The following is an 18,050-nucleotide window of genomic DNA, read 5'->3' on the forward strand; positions in this document are numbered from 1 at the left end:
AGGGGCGGGCCAGCCCAGCAGGACTGGGCCAGTCTTGGTGTAAAAGCAAATTAAAGCCCAGCTTTGGGCAGGGAGGTAGAGATCATCCTGTAACTCACAGCCCATGCGCGTGCAGTGGCACAGGGCAGCAGCACCCAAATCCCCATTCTGGGAGATGGGCATCCACAGCTTTGACATGTCACAATGTCTGCCTGTGTCCATCTTCCCGCAAAGAAATTCACTACAAACCCTTTGCTCACAGCTGTTCATGCAGGAGGAAGTAGCTCAGTACCTACAGAATATGGAAACACTCAAACACAGAAATACTTAATTATCAAACTTTAATTCATAAGACTAATCTTACAGAATAAAACACCAGGATAACCAGTCAAGGTTACACTTAAAAAATCCAGCAGTGCAAATCTAAGACTAAATATTTGTCATCTCCCTCCCCCCAAAATAGGCAATAGTTTATTTAAGAATACCATAATACATGGTACTCACATATTCCATTTAAAATAAATCTGCAGTGGACACAAATATTTAAGTTTTTTTTAATATAAAACCAAAGAATTAATTGCTTTGAGTATGGATAAGACAGAGTGAACTTCCATGAGCTACCAAGGTGAATCCTTGGCTAGAAAGTAAAATGGCCACGTTTCATACAAGACTTGTTATGGCTCTCCTGGTCCCCTGCTCCCCTTCGGTGACAAGGACGTTCACTAACAAAGCCAACGGTTGCATCGTAACAGGTGGGGAAAGGCTGGAGGACAGAACTGAGGGTGTAAACAGCTCCACTGGAAAAACCAAGTTACAAAGGAAGAAAAGTAAACCAAGAGAAGTCTGGAAACAAGCCCTGCAAGGATGGGAGCAGGGAGTGCTGTGCCCAAGACAGCGGCACCGGTGGGGTCAGGACCGTGGCTGTGGGGCAGGGGGTGCAGAGCAGACCCCACCGTGGCACCTGGGCAGCGCAGCAGCAGGGAATTGTTTCTCTTTGGCCCTTAGAGCATGGAGGAGCAGTGGGCACCAGCCAGCAGGTGCAAGCTGGGCAGGGTGTGTGTGGCACCAGCAGAGTGTGGTGGTGGTGACAGTTTCTTATCTCCTTTGAATCCAGATCACTCTCTTCCGTCACCAGAACATCCTGACTGTAGTCCACATTCCTCATCAATGTCATTAATGGAAATTACTAATTTACTTTAAACTTGGTATGAAACCACGTGAGTAACACAAGCTCTTATGCAAGACAGTCTCTGTTCAAACCCCAACCAGGCTGAGCAACAACACTTCTGCATTCCCAACAAAGTAGTGATCCTGAGACTGCTTACACTTGGGATGCACAAATGGAGAAGGAAAGAATATTGAACTTGGGACAAGTAGAGGAGGAGAAACCTGCAGTGCTGGGCAGGGATGGAGAGGGGAAGGGATGGCACACAGGGGAGCTGTGGTACTCAGTGTCATGGAAAAAGTTGGGGAGCTGGGAGACTGACAGGAGGGATCCCAAGACAGCAGCAAGGAGGGGACACTGCTTGGGCTCTGGGAGCAGCCAACAACAAACACCAGTTGTGTCCTGCAGGAACCTGCATTTGCCTCATGAATACTTCAATCTGCAATCAGCAAACCCAGAAAGCACTCAGTGCAACCTCATACGGAGTGCCACCCCAGGATGCTCCCAGGGAATCACACCTACACACAGCAGGAACCAGTCACTGCTGAAAAACATCCTGTTAAATTGTAATTTAATACAATACAGCTGAAATACACTTTTGTGCAGCTGTTACTGTTAACTTCCCACAAAAATTGTATGTCAGATCTCAGAATCACCTTTAGCACCAATTCCAAATGCCGAGTGTTCTTGCACTTTACTCACACACTGTGTCTCACTGAGGACCAACCACCAAACTCCTCCCCAAGACCATCGGTTATGTCGAGTCTGCCTTGGGATGGTCACAGTGACCAGAGAGCAAAATCCAAAGCCAAGAGAGAGGCAGGCAACAGCTGCGAGGCAACTGTGGTGCTATCCCACTAAAGAGAGGGTGTTTCTTAATGTCAATAACTGCCTCTGGTGTATACCAGAACACACAAAACTCCACATCATTCCCAGAAAAAAAAATGGATCTTAAAAGTAGTGCTGCTAATTTGTTAGAATATTCATTTCAAAGAGGTCCCCAGAAGCCTGGGATACTGAGCCAACAAACACCAACTAAAGCATTTATAAGTCACTTTCCTGTATTTTAATTCAAATTTTGCACATAGAACAAAAAAAATGAAACAATTTCATTTTTCCAATCAAAACCAACCTGCAAGGAAGCACTTAAACAGGATCACATTTTCTTAGTGTATTGTATTTTCTTCATGTTTAAAACTGGTTTGTATGTAACCAAGGGGTTTGTGCTCAGTCTCTTTTGAGCAGCTGGGCTGTACCTGGCCCAGGATGCAGAGCAGCTGTGCCCCTCTGGCAAGGAGCAGCAGGAGAGTGACACTGCCCTGTGCCCCGGCAGCCTCAGCAGTGGGTCGGTGCCTGTCCCCACTCACCCCAGAGTTACTCACCCGGTTGCTGTGTCCAGCACAGAAGCCAAAGGAGCTGGGAGGAGCTGGAAGTCGGGCACATGCCCTCCCCAGGAGCAAGGGGGCGAAGGAACAGGAAAGGAAACGAACATGAACAGATGCACGACAGGTCTGAGCACGTCAAGGAACAAATGGGAGCTGATCATCACAGAACCAGCAAGGTGGCAAGTGCCAACGTGGCCCCAGGTGACAGAAAGTGCCAGTGTCACTCCTTTGCTTATCCTGTAGTGCCCATACCTTCCACCAGGTAACGAATTGTTAATTTAAGCCTTAACACCACAACTGGCAACTAGAAAACCACAAGTGTGATGGCTGCATTTCATCCATGACATTGTCACCAGTAAACTCAGGCCAGCTCCCCTCTGCCCCCACTGCTCCAGGGACTGCCAAGGGAGCTGACACGGCTCTTCTGGCCTCAGCCACTCATGTCAAGACACACTGCTGCTGGCTTGTACACAGAAAGGAAATACCTCAAGCTACAAGAGTAACAAGCACGTCACTAGTTCCTATGTAGGATATGAAACACCTTTAAAACTCATACTGTGTGGCTGTTCTAACAGAAAATACAAACTAAAAGCTGCTATCTAGAGGCTACAGGGAAGTACGTAACCTCAACACCTACCAGAAAGCCAATGTGTTTTCCAGTCTCTCAAGTAAAATACAAATAAAGTAAGTATTCATTTGGGAATTTGCACCTGCTGAGCTTCAACTGGGCTCTTCCCTCAAGGAGCATATTCAGATTAGCTATTCCTAAAAGGCTGTTTCTGCATGGGTTTGAGCTACTGGCACGGAGCAGCACCGAGCCCCAGCGCTAATGCAGAGCAGGGATATGTGAACTGCTCCAGTCTGGTTGCACAATGCCATCTGCTATGGGCTTTGCACCTGTCCAGGGCTGAGGGCTCTGTTCACAACACCTGAGAGAAATGGCACGTGGATGGATGGCTGGGATGACACACAGAGCATCACAGCCCGAGGCGCAGCACGTTCCTTCCGACAGAATGAGGTGTGAGGGCTTCTTGTGAACTGAAACAGGAGAAAAGCTGGAAAGTGGTTTACATTTCAAAACATCACTTGCTGGATAGTTAATCTAAAATATGATTCACTGAATTCAAGATCACTACAAATTTTCAAATCCAGCTCAGAAAAGACTGCTGCTGTTATTAAGAATCCAAAACAGCATCTGAGCTTCTCTCTTCCCTACTGCCCCCACCCCGAACAGGGCAGGAAGGTCTCTGAGGTTCCCTCCCTTTGGGAGATCTGTGTCACCCCGCTCCCGCCAGGCAGCGTTACGGTGTTTCCATCCATGTCCATGTCACTGTGTCCCCTTGCTCGCACCAGGCAGCACAACGGTGTTTCCATTCCAACAGCTCAGTGTCAATGCAGCAGTTGCAATATGATCCTGGACTGCAACATGCACGAGCAAGAAAATGCTCCCAAAATGTAGCAGCCCAGGGCAGGAGATGAAGCACTGACCTGGCACGAGAAGGAACAGCTGGCAGCACTGGGTCACCTGCCATGGCAAAACATCCCTGCAGAATTCACCTGCTCCACACACGCTACACAGACCAACCCGGAGCTGCCAGAGTCAGGAAAAGGTGAGGAAAAATCCCAAACAAGCAGGGCATCTTTGGGTTAAAACAAAAAATTAGTTCTGCTACCAAAGAGTGGAAGCTGCCCTGGAGGGCCAGCGGGATATGGCTTCACCGAACAGCAATGCTGCACACTGCTACAGTTTGTTCTTAAAAATCTGCTCCTCAAAGTCCCAGTCACAACCAAGTAACTAAATTAAGTCTAATGCTGATAACTGAAAGATTATGAAAATATTTGTTTTTGTTCAAACCATGTAAAAAATCCTCAATAATACATTGTAATATTTTCTTTTTAAAACTAAACTGGAAGATCAACTCTCAGCAGATTTAAGTGTATTACACACGATATTTTGTGAATTAAGATTTATTGATTTCCATTGTATTTGCTTTAAATATGGTTGAAGCTGACTGCAGAAAAGGGATGGTGAAATCTTTAAGTTAAAAGTAAACTAATGGTGAAAGAACATCACCTCTGGCTTCCATCCATGCCTCGTTTAGCATGTTTTAATAGTAAGTTCCAGGACTGTCACATCCAGGGATGTTGGAGGCCTCTCCCAGCAGTGTCCTTAGATTTGTGTCATTTTCCTGTGCCAGAGGTGAGCGTGCTTTCAAAAATACTGCCACTTCCCCAGCACCGTGTCTTTGATTGCATCGACATACTGAGTTGGGACCCAATAGACCCAGTAGTAAGATGCTTCTGTTGGGCCCAGCTGAAATGCCTGCAATTAAAAATGACAACATTTACACATGGGAACAAGGAGCTGGTCCCAGTGGACAGGCACAGCTTGTCCACTGCCAAACCAGACTAGCCTGTCCCACCTGCTGCTCCCTCCAGCACTCAGGGCATCCTACAGCTCTTTGGTGGGCAATTAAAGGAGCATTCCAGAGAACAAGAGCTGCAGAGCACTGAGAAAACCACGAGCTCTTTCCTTTTACAACATCACAACAGTAACCAAAACTCCTGGCCAGTTTCAAGAACATGAGGAAATTATTCTAGTAGACAACCTGAAGCATAACTCAGAGTCTCTAAAGAAATGACAAAGCTGAGAAGCCAAACAGGAACTAAACAAGACAATGACCATGTTTTTATAGTCATAGGATTTTATATTTAGACTTAATGTCCTCTTCCCAATTTCTCTCCTATGCCCAGAAGAGGGGCACCACGGCATGTCAGAGCCTCTGTTCTTGCTGTGAGATAAGTATATTGTAACGTGTGCTGAAGAGGACATCATCTTACATGAGTGGTCAAAAATCAAGTATTTGGACAGAGACTAGAGCAGCACCCTTCTGCAGGTCATGATTTTAAGGAAAAACATTTCCCTTTCCTCCCCCGACAGAAGGAAACAGACTTCTTATAGAAAAGAAACTTACTTCAACATTAAAAAATAGTTACTGTACTTTGAAAAGTAGGATCTTAAAAAAACCCCATGGACTAAAATAAACAGCCAAAAATTCAGCACATTAGCACAGTTCTCTTCTGAAATGTAACTTTGCCAGATCCCATGCCAGTTGTTCAGAAAATTACAGGTGTGAAAAGATATTACAGCATCAAATCCTTTTTTCTTAACTCCATCAAGGCCTGTTTAAATAAATACCACAGAAACTAGAAATTAAATCAGGTAGCAAAAAATATCACTACCATTAAGAAATCATGAGCTATGTTGTGAGTATGTTTACTGGTTTAACACTGTCACAGTCAGAAGATACAAAATTATACTTAAGCACTTCATGTTTGTGTGAAACCAGTCCAGATTTCCACACAGCAGCAGATATTCAATATGGACCCAAAATATTGACAGTGTGAGAGGAGCCCATGGCCCCATCTCCACAAAGCTGGAGCCACCATCCACCTCCAGCATGCTCTGACCTACAGCCTCAGTAGTGTGCACTGTGTGAAGGAATTAGATGGTTATGATTAAAGTAGAGCTGTTACTCACCATCATGTGATAATCCTCATGGCCTTCAATAGGTTCACTCACCACATTTTTAATGGACCCCATGGGTAACTTTTCTGTTCTCTCTACATTAAAATTGATCAAAGTATTATTTCTGACATGCGGGGAAGCAGTATTTCATATTAATTTCATACACCACCTCCATTAATGCCAAAATCTCCTCAGGTCAACAGTCTACCCTCCAGGTGAGTTTTGGATACCTGCTGCCCAGGACGTGGTGGCTGCAGCACCACACACCCCACAGCTGGCACCCCAGTAGTGTGAAGGAATCCAAAAGTGCATCACACAGTTCCCCTGCATCACAGGAAGTATTTCAGTGTTCATGATTTGGGCCTAGACTGAGTGATGGGAAATCCCAAGATTTACTTAATGTTTTCACATAAGGAACTCCCCTGAGAGCAGCAGGGATGCTCATCCTAGTGGAATCTAGTCCAGGTAGGAGAATATTCAGGACTAACTACCAAGGATTATACTGAACTCTCAACAGCAAGGCTGAAAGCTGGCAAAGATAGGCTGATCTAACTCTGAAAGCTTAGGCCTGGCTTTACCCTGTCACAGAGTGCAGAGAAGCACAGGGAAGGGAATAAAAAAGAGTAAATAGGGAAAGAACAAGTAAGAAAAACTGAAGCCCCCAAAAGACTACAATTACAAGGCAGGGTAACGTCAGCCAGCCAGAGGCAATGACAAGAGCAACAAAATACATAGTCCAGGGCAGAGTTTTCCTGTCAGCTCTGTCCTCACTCCTTTCTGAACACTTAATTCCAAGATCCTGCCTTTCAGTTCAAGCCTTCAGCATCAGCCGAAAGTTACCTTCTCAGATACAAGACAAAGAATACCCAAAACACTTTAAGAAGGAGAAACTGAACTCTGAGTTCTTGAGATAGATCTATTTCATTTGTGATCCAAAAAAACCTCACACCTACCTACAGAAGGCACACAGGGAGATAAACTCAGTGATGTAAGGAAAAATATTCTCTGCCTCAGCACCGTAACTGAGCTCACTCTGAACTACCTGTTCAGACCTGTGACTTCATTCATGAGAGGAAACCCCACTCTGCCCTCCTTTAGCATCCCCCAAATCAATTTCTGCTCTGAGTATCCCAGCAACAGACAAATCCTATTATCAATGCCTCTGTGCAACTGACACAGAGCAACTGGGGAACATCTGCCTGTACCAAACTTCAGACTACAAACACCTGCACAAACCCTCTGTGAGGCCCAGGGAGGCTGCAGGGGTGGGGGGAAGAACCAGCTCCAACTCTCCAGGGCCAGCAAATGACAAGCTGTGTGAACACCCAGATGTGTTTACTCCAGCCCTTACCTGCTAGCCTCTGCCATGGGTTTCTCAGAGTAGGAAGTTTTTCCCAATAACAGCCAGCAATTACAGCCATTCCCTAGAGGCAGCAAGCTGCTGCTAATTTGGGAAAGTAGGGAAACGGGTTACAGGAAACACATGACTACACAAAGAATCAAATTCACAGCTTTAGGAACACTACGTAGAACACCTCAGAAACACTATACTTGAAACTCTTCTGGAAGGTGATGAAAGAGATTAGTCACCTAAATACTGTGCATGGATTTAGAACCTGGGACCAGTAACAGAAAAATCTGCCTACCCAACCTATTGAGGAAAAACATGGCCCAATGCCTTGCTCCATCACTTCACCCAGGAGAGAAATCATTGCAACTGGCATCAAGAGAGGTTTTAAAGCCAGAAAAAATCTTCACAGTCAAGTCTGTCCTACAAAGAAAGGGTCAAAAACTTTTGACACTTCTGCTTACTTTGGAACTACTGTAGCAGCTGGAGGCAGTATAACCATCCAATTAGGCTACTTTACTGGGACAGTGAGCAAGCACTTTCATCCCTCTTGCTCATCACTATATACTGCCCATCCTAGTCAAACTGAAGGAGCATAGCTTCCTTGGCAGGTGAGGGGATCCCAGTGTCCCATTTAGTCCCAGCCAGCAATTAAGCACAATGCAGCCACTCACTCCCCCTGCCCCGCTGGGATGGGGAGGAGAACTGGGGAAAAAAGTAAAAAACTCATGGGTTGAGGTAGGAACAGTTTAATAATTGAAACAAAGTAAAATGTACTACTACTACTGGTAATAATAACAGTCATAAAATAAAATTAAAAAGAAACTCCAAAGAAACTAGTGATGCCCAATACAGCTCCTCCCCACCCACTGACCAATGTCCAGCCTGTCCCCCATCAGTGACTAGTCCCTTCCAGCCAACTGCCCCCAGTTGATACTGGAATGACGCTCTGTGGTGGGGAATACTCCTTTGGCCAGCTCTGGTCAGCTGTCCTGACCCAGCTCCTTGAATGCCTCCTCACAGGCAGAGTCTGAGACACCAAACAGTCCTTGACTGAGGGAAGCACTGTGCAGCAACAACCAAAACATCCGCTGTTATCAGCATTACTCCCATCCTGAATCCAAAACAGCTACTGGGAAGAAAACCAATTCTATCCCAGCCAAAACCAGGACAGAGACATCCTCAGCAAGGTAATTTATCCCCACGTCATTCCCAGCTCCTCCTGGCACCACTCATGGCTGCAAACCAACCCCTCTGCACAGCACCACAGTTGTGCATTACTGAGACGAGACATAATTTTGGCTGGAAGGACAGAGAGTGCCGGAGATGCCAACACTCCTGGTTTCTATCCCAGTTCTGAGTTTTCCTTCCAAGTCTTGGCTAAGCCACTGAGCCCCTGTGTACTGCTGGCATCAAATCCATGCTTATGGAGTGCTTTTGAGATATGCCAGAAGTGTCAAATACTATTGTTTACATTTGGAGCCAGGAACAGCACACTGGGCCAGTCTGCTGGCACCACTCAAATCCAGTTTTTCAGGAACTGATGTGGAATATCAAGTACTATTCAATGACCTGGGAGAATGGCACCTGAAAACAGGAAACGAAGTTTTTTGAAGCACTGCAATACCAACATTATTCCCTAAACACAACTCAGTTAGAGGAGAAGCTTTTCTAGGTCACGCAGTTCAGTCACAGCCTAATCACCAATTGTTCATCCCCGAGGCTGAGAGGTGCTCACCTTTTGTACCAATCCACAGCTGGTCTTGCTCGAGTTTGAAGGTCAATCTGACTTTCCCCCCTGACTTGTTGTACATGCCAGACAGGGGCACCGTGGGCAGACGCTCCTGCAACGAGACACAATCAGTCACGGGCAGGGGCTGGGACAGAAAAGCTACATTCTCTCAACTTTTTAAGCATGAGGACCATCCATCTTTCCAGCTTTCTGCTAAGACAGCAAAGAATGACTGAATCAGCAGGGAAAGGTCTCAAATCACAAAGAAGTCTCTTTTCTGATTCTGAGTGTCTCAAGACCTTATTCACGCACCTGCACACCTTTGACAGAAGGCATCACATCGTCAGGTTTTCCTTTATCCAATACTTTTCTGTGTTGCTACAATATAAAAAGAGAAATTAAATTCACAGAAACATTACAAAGCTTTGCAATGTACTTCCAGCTGCTCCCCCGACTACATCCCAATGGCACTGAGAGACAGCTGAGGGCTGTTCACAGGCATCTGTCCCGTGGGCATCAGTTCTTTTCAAACTTATTGTGCACTTTCTAATATACTCTCAAGAAATTACCAAAAAGAACAGAACTCCAATATAATGCCAAGGGTATCAGCCTTCTCAAATACACACACACATAAATACATGTCTATAAAAACCGAATTGTTACATCCAGTGAACGGCAGAAGCCCTCTGTGACTGGCAGTGCAACCCAGCACCAAACCAGAACGGATTAGAGCAGTAGTAACTTTTAAATTCACACTCACAGCTTGTACCTGGCTGAGCATCTTTAAGAAATGATGGGACTGACACTGAGTGTGAACTGCAATAAATCACAGAAAACCAACAGCATGCTTCATAGAGGCACTACTTAATTTTAACCAAATTTATTTTGAGAAAGGCACAGGGCTGGTAATACTTTGAGCTGGCAATCCTTCACCAGCCACACTGCAGCACCACCAAACCAGCCTCACTGCACTGTGCTCCAAAATGTGAGAGGAGAATTAAACACCCACATTCCCATCAGGGCTGGGACAGCTGAGGGAACTGCTCTCTTGGTGTTCATTTTAAGCAGTTTTTGGAGATCAAATTCTTTTGTGCCAATAAAAATTAGTTATGTTTTAGACAAAGTTAATTTGGACTGTGTTTGCACTAACATCCATCAAACACTTCCATTTCTTAGCCAAAACGCTTGGCTGTGCCTGGCACCACAAGCAGTCTTGCAAAGCCCCAGTCCCTGCTGGACTAAACAGTTCTCTGCAGGAGAACCACGTAAATCCTACCGCTCCCCCACGCCAGCAATTATTGAGACATTAATAACCTTTTGTCTGCAAAGTGGCTCCTTTTTGTTTTCCTCAGCTTTGACCTCCTGTTGAGCAGCTTCTTTGGGTGTATTTACTGCTAGCACATCGTTGATGGTAGAGCCCACAACCATTATTTTCGCTCCATTTGTTACTTTGATTTCCCGCAACGTTTTCTCCTCTGGCAGAAGTCCCTTGAACATAACTTTCTGCATGGCCGGCGGGAGGCCTAGAGACAAGCACAGCGATTAGGAGCCCGCGGCAGCGGCGAGGGAGGCGCGAAGGAGGCGCGGGGGAGGCGGCGGCGGTCCCGACAGACCTGTGAGCGAGTGGATCTTCTGCTTCAGCTCGGCTCCCGTGCTGTCCAGGCAGAACTTCACGTCGTACTTGTTCTTGTTCCAGATCACCTTCAGCTCCACCAGCTCCCTCCCGCTGCCCTCGTCGCCGCCGTTGCTGACAGACGCCTGCGGGGGCTCCTGGCGCTCCTCGCCCTCCGGAGACCTCCCCGCCGCCGGCAAGCCGCCCCCTCCGCCGCAGCCCAGCGGCAGTTCCTGAGGCTCCGCCTCCATGCCCGGCTCCTCGGCACCTGTGGGGAGCGGACAGGAAGATCCTGGCCCACGGGACGCTGCCCCGGCCCGGCCCCGCTCCAGCCCCGGAGCGCCTCCCGCAGTGTGTCCGGGGCCGGCTCCCCGCGCCGGCGCCTCCCAGCCCGCCCCGCCGCCCCATGCACCGGCATTGCGGGCTCCCAACACCGCGAGGTCCCGACACCGCGGGCTCCCGACACCGCGAGCTCCCGACACCGCGAGCTCCCGGCCGCGCTCGTACCATCAGCGGCGGCAGCGGCGGCGGCCATGATGATTGTGTACAAATCCGCCGCGGGGCACGCCGGGAAACGCTGCCGCTGCCGCCGCCGCCGCCGCTGCTGGGCCGCGCCGGCTCCCGTAGCCGCCCCCGTCCGCCCCTCAGCGTGGGGGCGGTGCGAGCCCCCAAATCTCGCCCCCGCAGCACCGGCCGCGCTGCGCCGGGAGGGGCGCCGGACCCTCCGTTCAGCTCCCCGAGCACCGGAACCCCCCCGCACTGCCGGGCCTGTGGCGGCGGTCGCGGTCCCCTCGCGCGACCGGAGGAAGCGGGTGGAGGCGCCTTTAAGGGACGCCCCGCCCCCAGCCGCGATGCGCGCAAGGATTGGCTGCCGCGGCCGGGCGGAAGCGGCGCCGCGGCGACGTGGGCGCGTGGCGGGATGGCGCGAGCTCTGCGCGCGCTGCGCTGCGCGGCGGGATCGGGATCGGGATCGGGATCGGGATCGGGATCGGGGTCCGGGTCCGGGTCCGGGTCCGGGTCCGGGCGGGGGCCGCGGGTCCGGTTCGGCCCCAGCCCCACAGGTAACCAGCCCCTCGGCAGCCCCGCCCCTGCCCGCCCCCCGGGGCTCCGCTGCGGCGGGGGCGGGGCTTTGGGTTGGAAAACATCTATTCGGGCTCTCGAGGGGCGGGTGTGGGGAAGGTGGGTGTTGGCTTCCTGGAGAGCTAAGGGGTTGATGCTCCTGCCGGAGCTCCTGAGCTCGCCCTGCCAGCGTGTCCCGGTGCCCTCCTGGTTGTGCGGGGTCACTGTTAGTGTACCGTGGCAGTGCTGTTCCTGGCATGTGCCAGCTTATAACGGATTTCCCGGTCATTTCAGGGAATCTGTTCGTGGGAGCAGTCATCCATAAGTTATTTTCATAGCCTGTGCCCCCGCAGCTGTGTTCGTGCGGTCACCTCCCGCCTCGGTAACGCTACTATCGCAGGCAGCATCCATCGCCCTTCCAGCTCATATTTAGAACTCTTCTCTGGGTCTTCAGTGTGACAGTCTCCTTTGATTTCCCCACGACTACAGGTTTTCTGCATTTGGGTGGCCTTAGGACTGCTTTGTACAATTACATGTTTGCCAAAAAATACCAAGGGACCTTTATTTTAAGAGTGGAGGATACAGATCAGAATCGGGTGGTGCCCGGAGCTGCAGAAGGAATAGAAGATATGTTGGACTGGGCAGGTATTTAGAAACATCTTTCATTTTTCACCTACTGAAACCTTATCTTTCTAACAGTACTCAGTTTGAGGGTGGGTTTGGCTCTGCCTTTGTATGAGCTGTTTTGACAGCCCAGCTGTTCAAGTCCTGCTGTGCCGGTGTTCCAGGTATTCCCCCGGATGAGAGCCCCGGCCGCGGCGGCCCTGCTGGGCCCTACGTGCAGTCGCTGAGGCTGGAGCTGTACCGCAGGGCCAGCGCGGCGCTGCTGGACAGTGGGGCTGCCTATCGCTGCTTCTGCACCCCACAGCGCCTGCAGCTGCTCCGGAGGGAGGCTCTGCGCAGCCAGCAGACCCCACGGTATGAGTCCCTGTCCCTGTCCCATGCGGGTCTCTCAGGGCTGCGCACTTGCAAAAAGCCACTTTGCAATGGGATTGTGCCTCGCTGCCCGTAGAGAGAGAAGCCATGTGTCACCCTCCAGAGATGAGGTGTTTGACTGGATGTGTAGTGGGCGGGTTACAGCTAAAATTCAGGCATCTGCTTAGAGTTTTGGGAATGTAAAAATGGCTGATGGTGTTGGCCTGTGTTGAGTGGAAACCTTTGTTCTCATCTGCCAAAGATATGACAACCGGTGTCGGCACCTGACACCCACGGAAGTGGCCCAGAAGCTGTCACAGGGCCTTGACTGCGTCATCCGCTTCCGGCTGGAGAAGGGGGTGGAACCCTTCCAGGACCTGGTCTATGGCTGGAACAAGCATGAGGTGGCTGAGGTGGAAGGTGACCCCGTGATTCTCAAGGGGGATGGCTTCCCCACGTACCACCTGGCAAATGTGGTAGATGACCACTACATGGGCATCACCCATGTCCTGCGCGGGACTGAGTGGCTGACTTCAACTTCCAAGCACCTGCTCCTCTACAAAGCCTTTGGCTGGGAGCCCCCTCAGTTTGGCCACCTCCCACTGCTGCTGAACAAGGATGGTGGGAAGCTGTCCAAGAGGCAGGGGGACATCTTCCTGGAGCACTTTGCTCGGGACGGCTTCCTGCCAGAGGCACTGGTAGACATTGTCACCAACTGCGGCTCAGGGTTCACAGGTAACACCACAGGCTCCTGCCTGCCAGGTCACTTCATGCTGACTTTGTGGCATGGGCTGGTTTTATTTTAATAGCTGAGAACTTTGTCAGTGTTTGAAGGGGTCAGGAAATGGGTGTAAGGTAACCAGTCAGTCACTGGGGTGCCACCAGGGCTTCTGCAAAGCTCCTGTGAAAGGAGCTGGAATGGTGGAAATCTTTCTGCTGCTGTTCAGCCATTAAAATTGAGTCTGATGCTTAATGGGTTCCCCCTTGGGAAAACCCTCACTTCAAGGTTGAGCAACTGTGAACTCTTGGGAAAACTGCATTCTGTGGTTAATAATTGCAGTGTTGTCTGACACCTGTGCCACTGCTCCTTTAACCTGACAGACCATGAGGAATTGAGTCAATGTCTCCTTTTGTGGTTCTTGCTGTGTGGGGATCATAAATTAACTTGTGTTCTGAGAGCTCTGCTTGGGAATGAAATCTTCCTTGGGCAGCGAAGCCTCTTAGCTGAGTGTTACTTCTCTCTGGCTGACTGAGGTGGAGGTGTTCCGCTGAGGAAGGTGATGAAGCCAAGCAGAATGTCCCAGTTCCTGGTGCCTTGAGAGTAGAGCAGGCTCCTGGGGAGAGGGCAGCATCCCGTGTGTGCCTGCTGACAGTTCCCTCCTGCCTGCTGGAGGATGTCCCTGCTGCTGCTGGTACTGCACAGGTGGCTGTCTTGTGTCACCTTTCCTCAGTGTGCTGCTGGCCTGGCCCCGTGCCCGAGGCCTGTGGTGAGGAGAGTGGTGGTTGTTCTGTGTGGGAGCACACACCCCTCTGATTCTGTTTGGGTTGTGTTGCAGAGAAGAAGATGGGGAGGACTTTGGAGGAGCTGATCTCCCAGTTTGAAGTAGGCAGAATTACAACCCATTCTGCTCTTCTGGACCTGGAAGCTCTCCCAGAATTCAACAGGTAAAATATTAGTGGTAGCTTTAAAATGTAGTAAGTACCACATCAGTGAGAATTTATTCCTAGCACTTGGCTTTGCCTGGAGGTTTTGTTTGCTGGATCAAGCATGGTTCTGGTGCAGCAGCTTTTGGGCTGTGCTAAGAAGAAGCATAAGTTTCTTCTCACACCGTTCCTGCCTCCTATCCTGTGCACTGCGGCTGGCAACATTGGAAATCTAGGCAGAGGGTGGATGTAGCTGGGAGGATCTAAAATCTTAGTTTTATAACATAAGAAAATAACATCTAAAAAGAGCTAACGCTTCTGAAAAGTTCCTCTGCAAGTACACTCGTGCTGCTAGGACACTGTGCTGCTTAGAGTGGTCTCATCATCAGTTCACTGTGGGGCACCAGAGCTAAATGCTTCTTTGTAGAGTGTCTGACCGTGGTTTAGTGTTGCTTTTCTAGCACTTCTAACTGAGTTGTAGCTCAGTTGGTCAGAGCATGGTGCTAATAAAGCCAAGGTCATGGGTTCAGTCCCCACATGTGCCATGCACTTAAAAGTTGGACTTGATGATCCTTGTGGGTCTCTTCCAACTCAGAATATTCTGTGCTTTCTGTGAAATGTGGTTGGGGTGATAAGATCCAACATAACCCAAAGCAATCCAAAAGCAGGTCTTTTCTCTGTTACAGGGTTCACCTCACCCGTCACATTGAGAACCAAGGGCTGCGCCAAAGGCTCGTTAGGGAGCTGCAGGGGCTGGTGGAGCTCGTCTATGGGGATCAGCAAGTGGATCCAGATGTTCTGGAAGATGAATATGTGGAGCGAGTCCTCCTGCTGAGAAAAGTATGAGTAGTGACAGAGCACTGTGCTACCATTCTGGGAGCTGAGGTGTTGTGGAGATTCCTGGATGAAGACTCGGCTGAGCCCTGGGCTGTGATAGGAGCTCTGCTGTGGCACAACCTGCACACAGCTGTCACAGCCAGCTCTGGTGGCTGTGTGCCAGCCAGCTGCCAAAATCCCCTGATACAGGCGGCTGAGCTGTGGGAATGGGCCTGGTGAATGTCCTGGTGGTCTTTGCAGTCTTAAACTCATCCCTACTTTGCCGAGCCAGCATGGAACTCCCTCAGCAGAGGGATGACGTGTCCCTGCCGTGGAAGTGATCATGGAATTGCAGGATGTTTTTGAAAGACCCTTCTGCTTCCCACTCAGAACTGAATGGGGGGTAGTACTGGATAAGATCAGCTATGGCTTTGTCTAGATGAGCTGACAACCTCCAAAAAGCCCTTGTCCTGTAGCCCAGGGAGTAGCTGACTTGGGAAGGAAGCTCCAGCCCCCATGTCCCTCATGACAGCATGCAGGTCCCTCATGACAGCATGCAGGTCCCTCATGCCAGCAGAGGCCTCTCCTGGCCTCTCCCACTCACCTCTCCCCTTTGCTGACAGGACAGCATAAGGTGCTTCTGCTTTGCTGCTGCTCTGGGCCTTGGAAGCAAAGTCCAAGCAGCCTCTGCCAAGAGGGATGAAGCTCCTGGAGACACCAGTGGGGTTTGTGTCAGGAGCCTGGGTTTTGGTGAAGGGGCTGAGTGCTCGCAGGGGGAAGGTGACTCCAGCTGTTCCCAGTCTGCTCCGGGGATGCTGCTGGAGTATCTGGGAGATTCCTTGTGAAGGATAAAGCCCTCTGTATGGGCAGGAAGGGACCCAGCTGTCCCAGTGTGAAGGCTGCACATGGCAACAGGATGGTGACTCGTGTGGTTTCCCACTGCATGCTGAAAAGTGGCCACTTCCCCAGCTAGCTCCAAGTCAGCCACATGTTGCTCAGCACCTCAGGGACAGCCAATGCTCTCTGAGCTGCCTCTGTGTCCCCACTCACTCCGGGGGGCTCTGGGGGTGGAAAACCGAGCTACCTTGCTGTCAGCACGAGGGCACTGCTGTGAAGGTGTGAACACTGCTGTGAAGCCCAGGCTGGATGGAATTGCTTCCTCCACAGCACAGCCCTCTGCCCTGCCAGCTTTGCTTTCTTTCCCTAGGGTCACATAAGCCTCCTGAAGAATCTGGTGTCGAGTGATTACTCTTACCTGTGGGTCAGGCCCTCGGTGTCCCGGCAGCAGCTACAAACAATTTCTGCAGAAGTAGATGAAATAGGAAAACTAGTTTTAGGGTAAGTGTGCTGCTGTCTGAGCTGAGTAGTGGCAGCAATGGCTTCTCATCTCTGAAAATTGTGTTCTTTAAAAACCAATCAGAATTACTGCTTTTTCTATGGATTTCCACATCTGTGGCATAATTCTGTGGTTTAAACTTGGTCCTTTGAATGAGCTCTGCTTCTTGTGAGCAGAGGGAGCACCCCGGGCACAGGGCAGGCGTGAGAGTTAGGAATCCTGTGGTTTTCATGTCCCCAGACTGTAAGGACACCTTCTTTCCTAAAGGCTCATGACAAGGCAGGCAGCTGCCTTGACTGTGGAGGAGTTGAACAAAGACCTGAGAAGTCTCCAGAAGCAAACCAGAGAGACCAAGTACAGCAGCATGATGCAGCTCCTCCGCTTGGTGCTCAGCGGGCGGCAGGTAAAAAGAACAATTCTGAGATTATGTGCAATCTACTTTCACAGAGCTCAAACCCAAGTTTTACAAAAGTTCTCCAAAGCCTAATCCTGGCTCAGCTCTGGTGCTAATCCTTCAGGTCCATCTGACCAGGGCTGGCATTTGCCTTCTGGAGGAGAAACCCCAAGCCTTTGTTTGAGCTGCTAATGACCCCCCCCCTCAGTCTGGCAGCGATCCAAGAGCGAATAGCTCCATGGATTCAGTCACCATGATGCACAAACACGTGCCGGGAAGTTTCAGTTCCATGTGTTCAGTGACTCCCTCTGTGTTTGCAGCACGGCCCGAGCGTTGCCGAGATGATGGTGACTTTGGGAGCTGAGGAAGTGTGCGGCCGGATACACAGAGCACTGTCCAGCTGATACGGGACATTGGTGACGCTGCCAGGTGTGCACTCGGAGGGTGCAGGCAGCACCTGTGTGATCATCTCTGATCAGATGAGCTGGGCTTTAGGCCAGGCAGGTGTCTGTGCTGTTCCCATGCCTGTATGACCCTGCACTAAGCACAAGCCACTTCGTCTGGGAGAGGAACCAAATCCAGATTCAACGCCATCCTACTGTCACCTCGTGCAAGGAGCCTGGTTTGCAGGGTGGGAGAAAAAGACATGTATCAGCATTTAAATTCACACCATATGGACAGAAAGTAACTGAACTTCAGAGAGCAGCAGATCAGATTCTTTTTGGAGAGGGCCTTGCAGGGTACCTACAGCTACACAACACAGTTCCCCAATAAATACCATGGGCAGGTATATATATATATATATATATATATATATATATATATATATATATATTATAGCTGTTGCCCTCTTAGCTGCCCTGGTCTCCTACCAGGCTGCGTGAGCTGCTCGGAGAGGGGGACTCCTCCCTGTGTACTATGTCATGCACGTGGTTCTGCTAAAAATATCCCTGATCAGGAGATTGGGATGTTTTTTCCTCTTTTGTCTGATGCCCTTTTAATTATTAAATTAATGTGGTGACTTTGATTCCGTTCTCACCAATACTCTGCGCGCCGGTGAGGGGAGGAGCTCTGGA

At 49.9% G+C, this 18,050-nt stretch overlaps 2 protein-coding genes across 3 annotated transcripts; one reads left to right on the top strand and one right to left on the bottom strand.

Moving 5' to 3' along the window:
- Window positions 1–303: 303 nt before the first annotated feature.
- On the bottom strand, window positions 304–11,394 carry UBFD1 (ubiquitin family domain containing 1). Its single transcript, XM_042037602.1, has 7 exons — window positions 11,258–11,394; window positions 10,752–11,018; window positions 10,453–10,661; window positions 9,451–9,516; window positions 9,145–9,250; window positions 6,071–6,153; window positions 304–4,852 (listed from the first exon to the last, which is right to left on the bottom strand). Exons 1-7 carry the CDS (start codon window positions 11,283–11,285, stop codon window positions 4,742–4,744), a joined length of 870 nt encoding a protein of 289 aa, XP_041893536.1. The 5' UTR covers window positions 11,286–11,394; the 3' UTR covers window positions 304–4,741.
- A 195-nt stretch (window positions 11,395–11,589) lies between these two features.
- Window positions 11,590–18,001, top strand: EARS2 (glutamyl-tRNA synthetase 2, mitochondrial). 2 transcript variants are annotated; one of them, XM_042037600.1, is made up of 10 exons: window positions 11,590–11,811; window positions 12,104–12,191; window positions 12,299–12,454; window positions 12,598–12,787; window positions 13,047–13,519; window positions 14,341–14,449; window positions 15,115–15,268; window positions 16,452–16,582; window positions 16,848–16,983; window positions 17,295–18,001. In XM_042037600.1, exons 1-10 carry the CDS (start codon window positions 11,602–11,604, stop codon window positions 17,376–17,378), a joined length of 1,731 nt encoding a protein of 576 aa, XP_041893534.1. In that variant the 5' UTR covers window positions 11,590–11,601; the 3' UTR covers window positions 17,379–18,001. The 2 variants fall into 2 exon arrangements, with proteins under 2 accessions (XP_041893534.1, XP_041893535.1); XM_042037601.1 differs by lacking the exon at window positions 12,104–12,191 and having other exon boundaries at window positions 11,647–11,811.
- The last annotated feature ends 49 nt before the right edge of the window (window positions 18,002–18,050 follow it).

This window comes from Corvus kubaryi, unplaced genomic scaffold, assembly GCF_017639235.1.
Source record: "Corvus kubaryi isolate FWS band 111438036 unplaced genomic scaffold, C.kubaryi_AGA036_p1.0 37387, whole genome shotgun sequence".
NCBI classification, from domain to species: Eukaryota; Metazoa; Chordata; class Aves; order Passeriformes; family Corvidae; genus Corvus; species Corvus kubaryi.